General features: G+C 44.3%; 1 protein-coding gene across 25 annotated transcripts in view; it reads left to right on the top strand.

Moving 5' to 3' along the window:
• KIF1B (kinesin family member 1B) overlaps window positions 1-18,461 on the top strand; it is a 174,369-nt gene that overhangs the window by 72,731 nt on the left and 83,177 nt on the right. For 13 of the 25 annotated variants that reach the window (XM_070079307.1, XM_070079312.1, XM_070079306.1 and 10 more), the window contains 3 exons: window positions 755-888; window positions 14,463-14,542; window positions 15,603-15,678. In XM_070079307.1, the coding sequence (XP_069935408.1) occupies window positions 755-888; window positions 14,463-14,542; window positions 15,603-15,678 (290 nt within the window). Of the gene's footprint in view, window positions 1-676; window positions 889-14,462; window positions 14,543-15,602; window positions 15,679-18,461 lie in introns of all 25 variants that reach the window. The other 12 variants (XM_070079302.1, XM_070079299.1, XM_070079301.1 and 9 more) reach the window with 1 other exon arrangement.

Raw genomic sequence — 18,461 nt, 5'->3', positions numbered from 1 at the left:
TTCCCTGTTGAGGTGATAACTCAATCCTGAGTTCTTTACCAAGTCTTACACAAAATTCCTATCATTTCTACCATTACCTCTCCTTTTATTTAAAGTGTATTTTAGGAATCCATTTTGCACATTGAAATGTTGCTTTACAAAGGACATAACTATGTACTCATATTTCTGTTTTAACTGTAACTTTTTTTGGGAATTTTTGTTAAATTCCATAAAGCACTAGACCAGGACAACCTGTATTATTGTTGATAGTTGTTATAGAAATGATCATCATCTCCCTCTTTCTGTGACAACAAACTACTGGAATTTAAGGCGTTGTAGACCCGGAACAGTACCAAGAGTGGAAGGAATGTAGTTTGGCTGTGGAGGGAGAGTTCCTGAGCAGTATCTTTTGAGGCTCTTGCTACTCTCTACCAAATACAGTGTTAACCTACACTGGAATTTTTTAGTTGCTAAATTCAGAAGTGGTTCTTAACCTCTAGGATGCCAGTCCTAAAGAGAGACACGTTTCAGAACTGCCATCTAGAATATTATAACTTGTCTTCGTATTATAACGTCTGTGTCTTGGCGCTTTGATGCTCTCCTTTCTTACACTGGTGTCCTTCCTGTCTTTTTTTCCTTCCTCTGCTCCCTTCCCTCTTTTCCGCTTTCTCTGCCTTCCCTTCTTTCTATCTCCCAGATCTCAAAGATTTTCAGAACAATAAGCATAGGTACTTGCTAGCCTCTGAGAATCAACGTCCTGGCAATTTCTCCACAGCATCCATGGGGTCCCTTACTTCATCTCCATCTTCCTGCTCACTCAATAGTCAGGTGGGCTTAGCATCTGTGACCAGTATTCAGGAGAGGATCATGTCTACACCTGGAGGAGAGGAAGCCATTGAGCGTCTAAAGGTAAGTAGTCGTCCAAACTGAATGCAAGGTGTTGTGTGTATCTGCACAAGACAGAGCTAGGACGAAAAGCCACTGAAATTTTGACTTAGCATCTAGAGAAATTTCCAACTCTTAAAATGTCCTGAAAGCAGAATTGTCTGCTTTGCAATTTAATTAAGTCACAATGAAATTATTAAGTTAGAAATTTAGTTGGAAATGAAATACTTTACCAAATTAGGAACATTTGGTTTCATTTGAAGGTAGAATTTTGTATAGAACAATTTTTCTGTTAGTAAACTTTATAAGTAATCGAAAGACAATTTGAACATTTGAGTAGTTTATTCAGATAGACATAAAAGTACATCTTCGGAAGATGTGCTGTGGAGGAAGGCTTTCCCCTCCTGTGCTGGTGCCCACGGGCTCTCGGGGCCTGAGTTTCTCGTGGATGCCCCCCAGGACACCCGGCTTGCAGCTAAAGGATTTTGCTAGCCTGTGTCAGGCTCTGTCAGGATCTTGCTTGTCTCGCTCCATGAGCATGAGGGGAGCAGCGAAGTCTTCACTCAGCCTCCTCCCTTCTCAGTGACGGCAGTGAGAGCAGACAGTTGTCACCTGCAGTTCTGAGACAGGCTGCCAGGGGTCCTGATGACAGTGGCAGCAGCATCTGCTTTGAAGAAAATATTTTTCTTTCTCTACTCGTCCCCTCCAGGAGGTAGTTCAGTGCACAGTGTCCGGCTTTTGTATTCTGGAGTGCGGGGGCAGGGGGGGCAAGGAGGGCAGAGAAGGTTTCTCAGGAGCAGGAAGCCGCAGCCATGCTGCCGGCCGGCAGTGCCCTTCGCACTCGCTCAGCCAGTGTCCCTGTGACCACTGCTGAGGGCGGCTGAGAGCTGCGCCACGCTGACCGGGGTGGAAGGACTTGCTGAACCTCGACAGCACTAAAAGTTAATTAAGGCTGGGAGCTGGAGATAGCAGATGCTTTCGCTTTGATTTTCAGGTGAGGCTGAAAAAGATGTTATGTAAATGGACTTCTGCTTTTCCTTCATTAATTATCCTACCTTTTAAAGAAAAAGAAAGAAATTATCCTACCTTTTCCTCTAGCATTTTACTCACTTCAAAAATAAAAATAATCTATTTCTTCCTGCAGAACATGTTCATGGAAAGTGGGTGAAGTTCTGAAACCTGGGGCAGTGGGGGAGGGCGTGAGGAATCTGGTAAATGTTGCAGGTTGCAGGGTGACTTTCTGCTGGACAAAACTGACTTTGAAGTGGGAGAAGGACAGCCTCATCCACGCTCTCTCATGCACAGTGTCAGGGCTGTGTGATTGGGCAAGCAGGGCTCTCCTTGGAGCCAGAGTGAGAATGGGAAGTAAAACCTCCAGCTTACTGAGAACCTAATATAAAATGTCCTCCACCTTTGAGGATTTTGAATCTTACTATTTGCTTATTTAAAGGCTCAGTGCACAAAGGAGATTACCCCTTCCTTTGACATTCATCTGGGCATAAAGGAGGAATTTCTCCCGAATAGCCAAGTTGGGCCAACTGAAAACAATATTGAGTATCAGGAGTCAAGACATTAACCATGAACTGTTTTCAAGACTTAAGTCACCCAGTGCCTTCCAGATCATTTCTAGGCGTACACTGTCTTTACTCAGGGAATTCCTCCCTAAACTCCCTGTTTCACATTAAAGCAAAACAAAGTTACTTTTTTTTTTTAATTTTTAGTTCATTTTTATTTGAAATGCAGAGAGACACGGAAAGGGGAATGGGGAAGAGAGAGTTTCTTCATCTGCTGGTTCATTCTCCAAATGCCTCCAACACTCAGGGCTGGGCCAGGCCAAAGCCAGGAGCCTTGAAAGCATTTTGGGTCTCCCATGTGGGTGACAAGAATCCAAGTACTTGAGCCATCTTCTGCTGTCTCTCAGGAGATCTAGCAAGGAGCTAGATCAGAAGCAGAGTAGCTGGGCCTCAAACCAGGCATTTGATACGGGATGCACGTTGTCTCCAGCAGCAACTTAACCTGCCCGTGTGTGCTCCCAAAATGAATTACTTCAGTCAGAAAATAAATTCCTCTGCTTTAGTTCTCCTTAAGCCTGCATAAATGAAACCTTCCATTTTCCCTAGCTTTAGTCTAGAAAGAAAGTAGCTTCTTTACTGTTTGTGTTCAGAGCAACCTTGTGTATGGTGGGAATTACATTCAGGCAGACCTTGGTTTTAATGCTGCAGGAAGGTAACAACTTGTATCCACAGTACAGGGTAGTGGCTGTACAGTAGAAATGCTTGAAAATGCCAGGAGGTGGGTTCCTTAAAGATACTGCAGGGAAAGCTATTACAAAAAAAGGCAATAAAGATAATTCATCTTCTTAACATTTATTTCCCTTTGCTGCTTTTTAATTTTGATTTAAGAAAAGATTAGTTGGTAGACTGTTGCTTTTACACAGGATGTTATTGCTCATTGAAAGGCCAATTGCATATGCAAGAGATTCATAAATGTCTTGATATGGTAAAAGAGTGATATATAATCGCTTTCAGTTTTAAGTCACAACTCAAACTGAGTTGCAATGTCTGTATCCTTATTTGTGTTCCTGTTCAATAAGATTTTAAACATGCAGATCTCGGCACTGTGTGCAGGAGTCTGGCATCCGAGTCAGTACTGTGAGTGCCATTGCTTAGGCTTAGTCTATAAATATCCACAAATATCCACTGCAAAAGCAAGCGAGAGCAAATGCGTGCTAAGCAGCCCAAGGCCCCACACTTGGAATGCACATGTGAAGTGTGCATGTTCAGTACAGTAAAACCTTTATCATCTGATGGCTTTGGGGAATGTTCCATGTAGTAAGTGTCTAACTTTTTAAGTATCGCAACTTAAACTAATTTTCATGGAAATATGAGGAGTCTTGACAAAGTTCTATGGAAAATTCATATTATGAAAAAATGGCATAGATTTCAAAAATTTCTTTTTTTTTTAAGATTTATTTGTTTATTTGAAAGCTAGAGAGAGAAATCCTCCATCTGCTGGTTCAGTCCCCAAATGGCCCCAACAGCCAGGGCAGGGCCAGGCTGGAGACAGGAGCTACCTCCAGGTCTCCCAGGTGGGTACGGGGGCCCAAGTGCCTGGGCCACCCTCCACTGCTTTTCTAGGCACACCAGTAGGAAGCTGGATCGGAAGTGGAGCAGCTGAGACTCGAACTGGCACCCATATGGGATGCTGGTGTCACTGATGGCAGCTAAATTTGCTGTGCCACAACACCAGTCCCCTCTTGTACCCAAATAAACTTATCTTTAAATTCCATTTCCCTAGGAACTTTATAAAATGCTGTCAGATTTTTTACTCATTCTCTGCATTTCTTTTTTTTTAAAGATTTATTTTTTATTTATTTGAAAGGCAGAATTGCAGAGAGAGAGAGGGAGAGATCTTCCATCCACTGTTTCACTCCCCAAATGGCTGCAATGGCCAGGGCTGGGCCACATCAAAGCCAGGAGCCAGGAGCTTCCCACAGGTCTTCCACATAGGGCAGGAGCCCGAGGACTTGGGCCATCTTCTGCTGCTTTTCCAAGCACATACGCAGGGAGCTGTATTAGAAGTGGAACAGCCGGGACTTGAACCAGCACCCTTTTAGGATGCTGGCGTGGCAGACAGTGGCTTAACCTATTACACCACAGTGCTGGCCCCCATTCTGTGGATTTCTCTACCTCCTTAACTGAATCATCAAGAGGAGATGAAATTGGTTAGCTATACAAACATAATTTATCAACCAGTGCTGTACAGATAACTAGTGGTACAGACAGACATGACGTGAAACCAAAAGTGAATGACACCATGGCCAGGCAGTCTTTGGAGTTTATAGCAACGTTCCTGAGGGCAGCACTGTGGGCATAGCAGGTTATGCTGTGGCCTGCAGCACCAGCATTCAATATGGGCACCAGTTCAAGTCCTGACTTCTCCACTTCTGATCCAGCTCCCTGTTAATGTGCTTGGGAAAGCAGCAGAAGATGGCCCAAGTGCTTGGGCCCATGTATCTGTGTGGGAGACCCAGAAGAAGCTCCAGGCTCCTGGCTTTTGCCTGACCCAGCCCCGGCCATTATGGCCATTTGGGGAATGAATCAGCAGATGGGAAGATCTCTCCCTCTATCTCTTCTCGCTTTCTCTATAACTCTGCCTTTCAAATAAATAAATCTTTTTAAAAATATTTGTTTTTTAAAAAATGCTCTTGATGTCCCTCTGCTTTCTGGAATTTATTTTAAAGGGTAGTACCTGCAGGAAGATTAAAGACCGTCTCTTCAACTCCTTTCTGAACCATGAATCCCCATTTCAGTTTCATCTTCAGTCCTTAGAGTGGGTCATGAGCAGCCCTGAAGTGCATTGATGGTGCTCCCTGCGGAATGCATTGATAACTCCGAGACTAAATGTTGTCTTCCTGTTGGCTTCTCTATTTTTTGATGAGATTTTATTTATTTGAGAGATAGCGAGAGATCCCATTTGCTAGTTCATGTCTCTGATGCCCTAATGGCCTGGGCTGGATGTGACCAGAGCTGGGAACTCAATCCATGTCGCTCTTGTGAGTGGCAGGAACCCAGTTGCGTGAGCCATCGCCACTGCTTCTCAGAGTCTGCATTAGCAGGAAGGTGGGGTCAGGAGCTGGAGCAGATGAGCCCAGGTCTGATGTGGGAAATGGGCTGGCTGCCTGCCTGCCTTCTTTCTGTGTATTTATATATCTGAAAGTCAGAGCTACAGAGAAAGAAGATAGCATCTGTAGGCTGTTTCACTCACCAGATGGCTGAATCAACTGTGGCTGAGCCAGGCTGAAGCCAGGAGCCTCATCCAGGCCTCCCACCTGGGTTGTAGGGCCTCAAACAGTTGGGCCTTCCTCCGAAGCTTTTCCCAAGCCATGCTGGGATGTGAACTAGCAGTCGTGTAGGATGCTGGTGTCGCAGGTGGTTGTTTTAACTGCTGTGCCACAACGCTGGCCTCAGATACTGGCATTATTATTTTTTTTTTTTTTAAGATTTATTTGTTTATTTGAAAGTCAGAGTTCCACTGAGAGGCAGAGAGAGAGAGGTCTCCTATCCGCTGGTTCATTCTCCAGCTGCAGCAGCTGAAGCTGTGCTGATCTGAAGCCAGGTGCTTCCTCCTGGTCTCCCATGTGGGTGCAGGGCCCAAGCACTTGAGCCATCCTCCACTGCACTCCCGGGCCACAGCAGAGAGCTGGCCTGGAAGAGGAGCAACCGGGAGAGAACCAGCGCCCCAACCGGGACTAGAACTTGGGGTGCCGGCGCTGCAGGTGGAAGATTAACCAAGTGAGCCACTCTGCCGGCCCTGGAGCCTGAAGCTTCTTATAGGTCTCTTGCACAGGTGCAGGGCCCAAGGACTTGGGCCTCTTCCACTGCTTTCCCAGGCCACAGCAGAGAGCTGGATCAGAAGTGGAGCAGCCAGGACACGAACATAGGGGCAGCTTTACCCGCCTATGCCACAGTGCTGGCCCCAACACACAGGCGTCTGAATCAGTGTCTTAGCTGCTAGGCTACCATCACCTCTTTCTCTTTCTGTCTCCCTCTCCTTTTCTTTTTCTTTCTTTCTTTCTTTTTTTTTTTTTTTTAATATTAAGTCTGTTATTTGGCTTGAAGACAGAATTCCTTCATTTTTTCTCAATTGATGGAATCTGTTTTGTAGACAACTCAACTTGAAATTGGTTGATTCTGCCTTAATTTAAAAAAGATCAGCATAGTCAGGAACCTAGCTCTGGACCTGGCTTAGGAGTTGCATGGCCTCTCTGGCCCTCAGTTTCCTGATCTCTAGGGCAGTTCTGGAATAAATTGTTTCTCAGGCTTTTTCCAGAACTAAGATTTTGATAGTAAGCCACTCAGTTATCATTTTTTTCTAAACTTTCCTCAAAGTTTTATAAAGTAACTTTCTAGACAACATAAAAATTGTAGCCAGAATCTGTCATGAAAAATAGAAGTTGTCTTTTTCACCAAGATGGCGCCGAAGGTGAAGAAGGAAGCTCCTGCCCCTCCCAAAGCCAAAGCCGAAGAAAGGCTTTGAATGCCAAGAAGGCAGCACTGAAAAGTCACCACAGCCACACCCAAATGAAAGAAGATCCATACATCACCCACGTTCCAGCAGCCAAGGCACTACCCACTGATGGCAGCCCAAATACCATTGGAAGAGCGGCCCTAGGAGGAACAAGCGTGACCACTCTGCCATCATCAAGTTCCCCCTGACCACTGAGGCTGCAGAAGATAGAAGACAGCAACACTTGTGTCCACCAGATCCAACAAGCTGTGCAGAAACTCTGTGACAATGACGGGGCCAAGGTCAGCACCCGATCAGACCCGACAGAAGGCCTGTGTCGTCTGGCTCCTGATGAGGACCATCTAGACTGCGTTCAGCTGGCGGATCCTAAATACATGCTTCTTCACAAAAGGGAAAAAAACGGAGAAGAGAAGTCAGGCCTTTCTCAGGTCACTCTGAGTCTCTCGTCTACAAAGAGGTCATGTCCTGACTCACCCTCTAGGTGTTAAGTGAAACTCGAGGTCACACTCGAGTTGGCAGCAAGATGGTGAGAGGATTCTGAGACAGTGACTTTGCTTTCCTAGGGTGAGGTTTACAGCTGCCCTAAAACAGGATGTGGTCAGAAACCTCAGTTCAGAAGTGATCCTTTTTGAAGGTAACCAGCCAGGGAAAAGATATTTTTAAAAATATCTCAGGGCTCAGTTTGTATTCCATAACCACAGTAGGTGGTTTGTGGACCGCACTATGAGAAGTTCTAGTCTAGGTGCTCTCATTTGGTCAGATGTATCCAATTGCCTTGTTCCTTTGTTTCCAAAGTCTTCTCTTTGAGATTGTAAAGGTTTTTACTCAGGTGTCTTTTGAAAAAGAAAAATCCATTTATTTATTTGAAAGAGCAACAGAAAGAGAATTTTTACTCTTCTGGTTCACTTCCCAAATGGTTGCAATAACTGCGGCTGGACCCAGCTGAAGCCAGGAACCTGGAACTCCATCTGGATTTTCCATGTGGGTGGTAGGGGCTTAAGTACTTGGGCCATCTTTCACTACTTTCCTAGGCACATTAGCAGGGAGCAGCTGGGACTTGAACTGGCATTCCAGTATTGGATGCTGGTGTTGCAAACAGTACTGGCTGTGCCACAACACTGCCTTCCAGGTACCCTTAGTAAACTTTAAAATCACGTAGGTTATAGTTTCAGTGCTTGTCTTCTGTGTGCCCATGTAACATCAGATGCAGAACATTTAACTCTGAGGCTGCTGTTTGAATAACTTTTGTGGTGCTGTATAGCTGCACTGTGATCATGTGATCAACAGGTCTTCTCTTTGCTGGATTTGGATGGGTTTGTCTTGGTTGCTAGCCCTCTAGCATGGCACATGTTGGTTCCTCCTTGGCTTCGTGGTGGTGTGTGCACTGTGTGGTAATCATTCTCACGTGGGGACTGTATCAAGATGCCGTCAGGTAGCTGTTGTAGCCTTTCAGCCTCTGTATAGTCTGAGAGCGAATGAGAACCAACGCAGGTCGGTCTTCTCACCCTCCCACCTCCACTACAGACTTGTCCTAGCTGCTCCACTTTGATCAGGCTCTTTTCTTTTCTGAAAAGTACCTCCTACATTGCTATTCTAACCTTTGTCAGGGTTGCTCTGTGCCTAGCTTCGCTAGTTGTTCTTTAATTTTTTATTTTTAAATCATGCTGTTCCTCTGACTCCTGTACTTCTTTACTTTTGCAGCTTCTGCCTTGATTCTTTTTTTGTAGAAAGCTTTTATTTAATAAATATAAATTTCATAAGTACAACTTTTGGATTATAGCAGTTCTTCCCCCATACCTGCCCTCCCACCCCCAAACCATTTTACCTCCTACTCTCTCCCATCCCATTCTTCATTAAGGTTCATTTTTAATTATCTTTATATACAGAAGATCAACTTTATGCTAGGTAAAGATTTCAACCATTTGCACCCACACAGACACACGGAGTATAAAATACTGTTTGAAGACAAGTTTTACCCTTTATTCTCATAGTACGACTCATTAAGGACAGAGGTCCTACCTGGGGAGCAAGTGCACGGTGACTCCTGTTGTTGATTTAACAATTGACATTGTTATTTATGACATCAGTAATCACCCGAGGCTGTTGTCATGAACTTCCAAGGCTATGGAAGCCTCTTGGGTCCACAAACTCTGACATTATTTAGACTGAGCCATAATCAAATTGGAAGTTTTCTACTCCCTTCAGAGAAAGGTACCTCCTTCTTTGATGGCCCCTTCTTTCCACCAAGGTCTCACTCACAAAGATCTTTTCATGTAGGTCATTTTTTGCCACAGTGTCTTGGCTTTCCATGCCTGAAATGCTCTCATGGGCTTTTTAGCCAGCTCCGAATGCCTTAAGGGCTGATTCTGAGGCCAGAGTGCTGTTTAGGGCATTTGTCATTCTATGAGCCTGCTGTGTGGTCCGCTTCCCTTGTTGGATCATTCTCTCCTTTTTAATTCTATCTATTTATTAGCAGACATTTGGTCTTATTTATGTAATCCCTTTGACACTTAATCCTATCTTTATGATCAGCTATGAATTAAACTGATCACTTTAGTAAGATCTGCCTTGATTCTTTACTCTTGAGGTTTTCACATTTTCTCTTGCCTTTGACGTATTTTTTATTTTGAATTGACATTCAATTATAGCATTATTCTGGAAGCCCAAGGGTTCCAGAAAACAGAATGCTGACATCCCAGGATTTTTGCTGTTCTAGACGTATTTACACCTTTCTTCTGTGTCGGTAATGAAGTGTGGGGATCCCAGAGTCATGTAGTAGTGAATCAGGCGGTGAACCACCCTGTGAGCTCTCAGACTTCTCACGAACCACAGTGCTGTCATCACCGTCATGCATCGGCTGACGGCCTGGTTTGGTCTCCATGACTAGCGTTGCCGCCTCCTCCCTTTGCACAGTCCTTCATTCCTCTGTGCGCTCATCACTTACCCCATTCACTCACCATGAGACACCTGTGAGCACTTGGGCTCTGACGTTTACCTCAGGCTTTTGTTGTAATTTGCCGCCACCCCCATTCTCAGGCCTCATTCATACTGCTAGCCACAGGCTTGTCCTGGAGAACTCCAGGTACTTTCCTACCTGTTCCTCCACCCAGACGCCCACACGGCAACTCCTTCTATCCCTTGTTCTCTGCTCACATATAACCTAATCTATGAAGCCTCTCCTCACAGCCTTGCTCTGTTTGTTTGTGTTTTTTTTTTTTTTTAAGTTTTATTTATTTGTTTGAGAGGCAGAGTTACAGAGAGACAGAAGCAGAGAGAGCGAGAGAGATCTTCCATCCACTGGTTCACTCCCCAATTGGCTGCAACCAGCCTTGCTTTAAATTTCTCCCTCTCCTGTCATTTTCCCTGCATGCTTTCCCTCCCTTGCTTTATTTTTTAATTTTTTTTTTTTTGACAGGCAGAGTTAGATAGTGAGAGACAGAGAGAAAGGTCTTCCTTCCGTTGGTTCACCCCTCAAATGGCTGTTATTGCTGGCGCGCTGCGCCAATCCGAAGCCAAGAGCCAGGTACTTCCTCCTGGTCCCCCATGCGGGTGCAGGGCCCAAGCACTTGGGCCATCCTTACTGCCTTCCTGGGCCACAGCAGAGAGTTGGACTGGAAGAGGAGCAACTGGGACAGAACCTGCGCCCCGACTGGGACTAGAACCTGGAGTACCGGCGCTGCAGGAGGAGGATTAGCCAAGTGAGCCGCAGCGCCAGCTTCTTGCTTTATTTTGTCTAGAGTGTTCATCATGGACTGACACTAATTAAAATCATCTCAGTCTCCTTACTAGTATGTAAATCCAAGGAGCGGGCATTTAGTGTGGGACTTAAGACATCCACTCCCACATCACAGTGCTTGGTTTAAATTCCTGGCTCCAGCTCTTGACTTGGCTTCCTGCTAATCCAGGCCCTGGGAAGCAGCAGTGATGGCTCCAGTAAATGGGAGACCTGAATTACAGTCCCAGCTTGCACCTTGGCTCAGCCCGGGACATTTGGAGAATGGACCAGCATTTGGGATATTTCTCCACACACACACACCCCCCCCCATAAATTAATTTAATTAAAATATATAAGAAGGCAGGGATTTTTGTTCCCTGCTTTTCCCCAGTTTTCTAGAACCAAGCTTGTCGAATACTGGGAATGATATAATTATTGAATTAACAAATCATCAATTACTTCTCTTTCCCTGGTATAAAGTAGCTTCTGGAGAAGAGAAAGCATGCCACAGTCCCTACGTTTATACAGTGTAAGCACTCACAAGTGATGGGTCAGTTTTAGCTTTTGGTGGCTGTTGGGTTATTCTCCGGATGTTATAGTGAAGTTTTAAACAAAAGCGGGAGTGCCTTTGGAGACTTTATTTTTAAACAGAAGTGGTTGTCAGCAAAGGTGTCTTGCCTTGTGGGATGCTAATACTGTCATCAGAGAGGGGAAGAGCTAGAGGTTCCCGGCTTTGCAAGAGAAGATTCAGATGGGAGACAGAAAGGAGTGGTGAGCGAGGTAGCGAGGTTTAATGGGGTAGGGCATCCTTCAGAGCGGGTGGACACCTCTGCAGACGAATCTGGGAGAGCCTAGTTTACGTTGAGACAGGGTAAGCAAGGATACATAGTATGATGGAGGGGCCAGGTGGGCATCTCCGCAGAGAGCTGAGGGCTGGAATACACCCGAAGGAGCAGGCAGGCGTCTCTGGAAAGGGCTGAGCACAGTCTGTGTTCCAACTGGGACTTACAAGGGAATGGGATCCAGTTCTTCTGGCCGTTTCTCCTTATTCCTGCTCACCCTCTTCTAGACAAAGAGCTTGCTGGGTGCAAAATAGGTAAAATTCCTTCTAAGGTTTAATACTCAGGTTTGTCATACTGGGTAGTCCAACTGGCACTAGGCAAAGAGAGGATTCTCCTATGTGAAAGTTTTATTACCCAATGTAATCAGGCTGGGCAGCCCATTTGACCTGGGCAGAGAGGATTCTCCTGTGGCGCCTTCCTCGGAGGGAAGGCTGGGACCACCTGTAAAGTTATTGGGGTATGGCAGGACTTTGTAGTGCAAAATACGGGGCTGCTTCCAAAGTGTGCTTGAGAGGCTGCCACATTCTTTCCACGGGTGCTTCGTTTTCCTTGGGCCCCTCACACACCCATGTCTAATCTCTATCTTCCTACCTGACAGAACACTGTTACCCTTCCCTCTCCTGCACCGACTCACTCTTTTTTATATATATTTTAGTTAATGAACATAAATTTCCAAAGTACAGCTTATGGATTACAATAGCTTCCCCCCCCCCATAACTTCCCTCCCACCCACAACACTCCCCTCTCCCACTCCCTCTCCCCTTCCACTCACATCAAGATTAATTTTCAATTATCTTTATATGCAGAAGATCAATTTAGCATATATTAAGTAAAGATTTCAGCAGTTTGCACCCACACAGAAACACAAAGTGTAAAATACTATTTGAGTACTAGTTATAGCATTAATTAAACACCTAAGAGTAATTGTGTATTAATTACAGAGTTCAACCAATAGTTGTTAAGTAGAACATAAAAAATACTAAAAGGGTAAAGTATTAAGTTCTTTTTTTTCTTTTTCTTTTTTTTTGTTTGTTATATAGTTATTTTTTTATTTAATAAATGTGAATTTACAAAGTGCAGCTTTTGTATTGTTGTAGCTTCCCCCCCAACCTCCCTCCCTCCCATGGCCCTCCCCTCTCCTACTCCCTCTCCCATCCCGCCCTTCATCGAGTTTCATTTTCAATTACCTTCATATACTGAAGATCAACTTAGTATATACTAAGCAGGGATTTCAACAGGCTGCACTCACACAACTGCACAAGGTACAGGGTATTGTTCGACTAGTAGTGTTGTTTTTGAGTTTCATAGTTAAACACATTAAGGACAGAGATCCTAGTGGGGAGCATGTACCCAGTGACTCCTGTTGTTGATTTAACAATTGGCACTCTTATTTACGACGTCAGCAATCACCCGAGACACTTGCTATGAGCTGTCTAGGCTATGGAAGGCCCTTGAGTTCACTGACTCTGAATTTGTTTAGTCAAGGCCGTATCACAGTGTAGGTTCCTTCCTCCCTTCAGAGAAAGGCGCCTCTCTCCTTGATGGCCTGTTCCTTCTGCTGGGGTCTTGTTCACCAGGATCTTTCATTTAGATTGGCTTTTGCCACCATGTCATGGCTTTCCATGCCTGTGAGACTCTCATGGACCTTTTAGCCAGATCCGAATGTCCCAAGGGTTGATTCTGAGGCAGGAGTGCTGCCATTCTATGAGTCTGCTGTGTGTCCTGCTTCCCCCGCAGGATCATTCTCTTCCTTTTAATTCTGTCCTTCATTAGTTGCTTACACTGGTCTTATTTGTGAAATCTCATCAACACATACCCTATCTTTTTGATGGGTTGTGTATTTACACTTATCACTTTACCAAGTGCGCTGGCATTGGTGCCTGCCTCCTTGGTAAGATTGCACTTACTCACTCTTAAGGTGTGTTCATTAGTACAGAGAAGATTTTTTTTTTTTTTTTGACAGGCAGAGTGGACAGTGAGAGAGAGAGACAGAGAGAAAGGTCTTCCTTTTGCCGTTGGTTCACCCTCCAATGGCCGCCGCGGCCGGCGCACTGCGCTGATCCGATGGCAGGAGCCAGGAGCCAGGTGCTTTTCCTGGTCTCCCGTGGGGTGCAGGGCCCAAGCACCTGGGCCATCCTCCACTGCACTCCCAGGCCACAGCAGAGAGCTGGCCTGGAAGAGGGGCAACCGGGACAGAATCCGGCGCCCCGACCGGGACTAGAACCCGGTGTGCCGGCGCCGCTAGGCGGAGGATTAGCCTAGTGAGCCACGGCGCCGGCCAGAGAAGATTTTTATGTCTGGGGTTGATTGAGTTTCAGGCCTAGGTCTGTATAATTCTACCTTACACATTAAAAAAGGAGGAGAAAAAAACCCTGATGTCATTAGATTCTGCCTCCTATCTGGAAAGGTTGTAATCTGCTTTCTGCTTTCCTTCCCAAATGTGGTATGTTTGTTGTTGGACAGCACCCCAGACTAGTTGGAGGTGTGCTATAGACCTGCTCAGCTCACGTGCAGAAAGCCAGTCACTGGTGCCGACGTGCTGGAAGAAAGCATTCATTGCAAAGCACAGAGCAAGAGTAGCTTGACGGCTGTTGTCTGATTCCTGGGTTCCCTGAGGAGTTGAGGTGAAGGTTCTTCAAAACTGAAATTGGGCTGCGAGGTGTGTGAGCAGCTCATGTTCCCATTCCTGGTTGGTCAGTGGTACTTGGGACCTTTCTTTGGTTGGCGATGCCATGCTCTTTCCCCAAAGAAATTTGTACTGTCCAGGTGGGCTGCAGTTAGCCTGGGGGTGTTCGTGTAAGTGGCAGTCACCTTCTGCCCAGACCGGGAATTTCTCTAAACAAACCCTTCTGGACAGCGTACAACTCTAATTCAGTGAATTGCTTTTGATAGACAGGCTTGGGCTAAGGGAGACAGACAAGAGGCTGGGTCCTGCTTTTGCACTGTAGGCTTGCCTTAGTTTCATGTTAAACTGTAAGACCGTCTTCTACTTCGTGCACTTCCTTCCTTAGGAATCGGAGAAGATCATCGCTGAGCTGAACGAAACTTGGGAAGAGAAGCTTCGGAAAACAGAGGCCATCAGAATGGAGAGGTCAGGAGGTTAAAATCTTGGAATGTACCTAAGTTTTCTCAGGAATTTCAAACACTTTTATAGTGGGAAAAGATGAAATAGAAGTTAAAACAATAAACCTCCCCTCCTAAAACAGAAAATAACCTGGCCATGGACTTAGGGCCAATTGAATTTATTCTTTGAAGTGAAATCCACAAATGTAACTGTTCTCTAGGGAGTCATGTAGTTAAAGTCAGCATTCTACAGTTTGATAGGGATCCATAAAACATGGAACGTATCGAGGGATAGGGTTTTTCATTTACAAAATGTAGACCTTCTTTGATTAAAGGCCCAAATCCAGATAGCTGCTGTGGTTGTGTTTCAGGGCATCCTTTTCTAGACCCTGTTTGACAAGAGGGTGAATCCCTGTTCTGTCTTAACCTCTGTCAGTTTTCTGCCTTGAAGGTGCATACCCCAAGATGATAGTTTTTGTTACTGAACTAAATATACATTTACAAAGTGTCACTTCCTGTCTTCCCCTTTCAGGTAAGAAGAGGCAGAGTGAGTTCTAATGTACTGATATGTCAGATGTAACAAAAAAAAAAACAGAAATTTTCTTATTTCTTATATAGACTTTAAAGCTATAATTACTGAACCAAAATAATGGTGGGCATAGAATATAACATTTGAGAAAATCACATTTATAGATCATACTGCATATAACCAAGTAACTGATTCTTTTTCTTAGATTCTGAAGAAATGGTTCCTCCAGTTTGATATATAGCCTTAAGGAACATGGCTTGCTCTCCTTTTTATATTAATTGATATGTTATTTAGGAATTATTATGTATTTCTACACTCTAATGAAACAAAGCTTATATCTGAATGAATGTATCTGTAACATAAGCATAATTTAATTTGACTGTAGTCTTTCTCATTAAAAATCATTTCTCAATGAGATAAGCACATTATTTTAAATTGGCATTCCCAACTTTAAATGTGGACAGCTGTTCTTGATTTCATGCTTTGCTTTCCAGTTCATGTTAGACTGCAGGAGTTGACGTTTGGGTGTTACTTTCCTGATTACTGTACTTTGTTCCAGAGAGGCCTTGTTGGCTGAGATGGGTGTTGCCATTCGGGAAGATGGAGGAACACTGGGCGTTTTTTCACCTAAAAAGGTAGGAAACAATGTTATGAAACTCAACAAAACATTTTTTGTTTGTCTTAGTCACCTGGCACTTCACGTCTTTCAGGGCTGGCCTCTCCCCCCCTTTTTTACCTTGATACTTGACAACATTTCAGATAGTTTGATTTCTTATGACAGTGGATTCAGAGTCCAAGGCCAGCTTATTTCTAAAACACCCATTAGGTTTACAATAGGAAAAACTTAAAAGCAATAAATCTGACTTTTGGTTGTGATTCAATATGTTTGGCCATCTTCCTGAACTGGCCTTACCATATTCCTGGCTTCAATTTTGGCTACTCTCTTTTTTCTTTTTCTTTTTTTTTTTTAAATTTTGTTGTGAGATTGTTTTTTTTTCCTTAAGAGTTATATATTTACTTGAAAGGCAGAGTTACACAGACAGAGGAGAGGCAGAGAGAGAGGTTGGTCTTCCATCTTCTGGTTCATTCCCCAGTTGGCCACAATGGCCTGTGTTGCTCCAATATGAAGCCAGGAGCTCCCTCTGGGTCTTCCCACAAGGGTGCAGGGGCCCCAAGACTTGGGCCATCTTCTACTACTTTTCCAGGCCATAGCAGAGAGCTGGATTGGAAGTGGAGCAGCCGGGACTCAAACCGATGCCCACATGGGGTGCCAGCATGGCAGGCGACAACTTTACCAGCTACGCCACCATGCTGGCCCCTTGGCTACTCTTTCTGTGTAGAGTTTTCCACAGAAGTCATCAACTCTGCTTTCTAATTCTATGGAACCAATTTCAGCTGTTCAGGTTTGTGTAGAAAACTATCGCTTCCGCTTGCTTCTGCAGTGTGTTTACTAGCTGAACACTCCTGAGTAAAGCAGTTCCATTCCTCACCCTTCCAGCCTCCTCTGTAGCTTCCTGCTTTTTGTTTTTCTTTAACGACTCCAGTAGTTATTGTCTTACTTACATAATCATAGTTGTAGAGTACCTAAGTACCTTTTAGCTAATTAGAATAGTATGTTTAAAAAAAAAAAACTTAGTTGCTATTTAGTCATTGTTAGATACTAGAAAACTGTTATCAGATGATTATTTTTGTGCTTACTTATGTAATAACAGTAGACCATGTATCAGTGTGCAGAGCCTGTTTCTCATACCTCTAGTAATGGGCCTTCCTTTTAAATCACTTCAGATGGTCCATTGGAGACTTAAATGTTTCATGCGTTAGGTGCTGGTAGTGATTCTCCAATTTAGGATAGCAGACTTGGGAGTATGAATTGATACTTTTGTTTTATGTGATACAATATGAAATATTCATGTGGGTTTTTTTTTTTTTAAAGATTTATTTACTTATATGAAAGGCGGAGTTAGATCCTTCATCCACCGTTCACTCCCCAAATGGCTGCAACAGCTGGAGCTGAGCCAACCTGAAGCCAGGAGCCAGGAGCTTCTTCCGGGTCTCCCACATAGGTGTCAGAAGCCCAAACACTTTTCCTAGGCCATTAGCAGGGAGCTGGATCAGAAGTGGAGCAGCTGAGACCTGAATTAGCACCCACATGGGATATGAATGTCTTAGGCAGCTTTACTTGCTATGTGACAATGCAGGCCACTTGTGTGGTTTTTGCTATTTAATTTGGTTAGGTTTTTCTCTATCATGGTCACATAACTTTTTTATAAATTTCAATGTGTTTTCAATAGAAAAGATTGATTTAATGACATTTTAGATACGTATTTTAGAATCAGAACTCTAAGTACTTTTTTTTTTTTTTTTTTTTTTTTTTTTTTTTTTTTTTTTACTCTAAGTACTTTATATGTTTATATTCTAAAAGGTCATTGGCTTTCATAGTTTTAATATATTTCCTTTGGTAGGATTTGTATTTAATCAGATATATTACCCATGGCTATATAAACTTTAACATTTGCAGTTTATTTGTTTTAAAGGTTTACTTATTTATTTGAGGCCAGCGCCGTGGCTCACTAGGCTAATCCTCCACCATGCGGCGCTGGCACACCGGGTTCTAGTTCTGGTCAGGGCGCTGGATTCTGTCCCGGTTGCCCCTCTTCCAGACCAGCTCTCTGCTGTGGCCAGGGAGTGCAGTGGAGGATGGCCCAGGTGCTTGGGCCCTGCACCCCGTGGGAGACCAGGATAAGTACCTGGCTCCTGCCATCCAATCAGCACGGTGCACCGGCCGCGGCGGCCATTGGAGGGTGAACCAACGGCAAAAGGAAGACCTTTCTCTCTGTCTCTCTCTCTCACTGTCCACTCTGCCTGTCAAAAAAAAAAAAAAAAAAAAAGGTTTACTTATTTATTTGAAAGAATGACAGAGAGGGAGAGACGGACAGAGAGATGTTTTCCACCACTGTTTCACTCCCCAAAGTGACTGCAACAGCTAGGGCTGGGCCAGGCTGAAGCCAGGAGCCAGGGACTCCCACGGGGGTGGCAGAGACCCAAGTACTTGAGACATCATCTGCTGACTCCTAGGAACATTAGCAGGAAGCTGGATCCAAAGTATGGAGTAGGCAGGCCTTGAACCAGGTGTGCCTGTATGGAATGCCGGCATCCCAAGTGGCTGCTTAACCCACTGTGCCGCAGTGCTTGTCTCAGTGGTTGTAGGTTGGTGAAATCTAGATCGTGCCTTTGCTTGTATCTGAAGGCATTTCAGAAAATCTTTTGATGTTAAAAAAAAAAACTGTGGGAAACATTGTTGTAACAATGTTTGTAACATTGTTGTAACACAAATTCTAAATAACTTGAACAAGTGTTGTGTTAGAAACAGCACAGAATTCCAAATTGGGATCTCTGCTTCCAAAGGTTTTTTCTTGCT

This window comes from Oryctolagus cuniculus, chromosome 7 (assembly GCF_964237555.1).
Source record: "Oryctolagus cuniculus chromosome 7, mOryCun1.1, whole genome shotgun sequence".
NCBI lineage: Eukaryota > Metazoa > Chordata > Mammalia > Lagomorpha > Leporidae > Oryctolagus > Oryctolagus cuniculus.
This window is presented reverse-complemented; position numbering and strand designations above follow the sequence as displayed.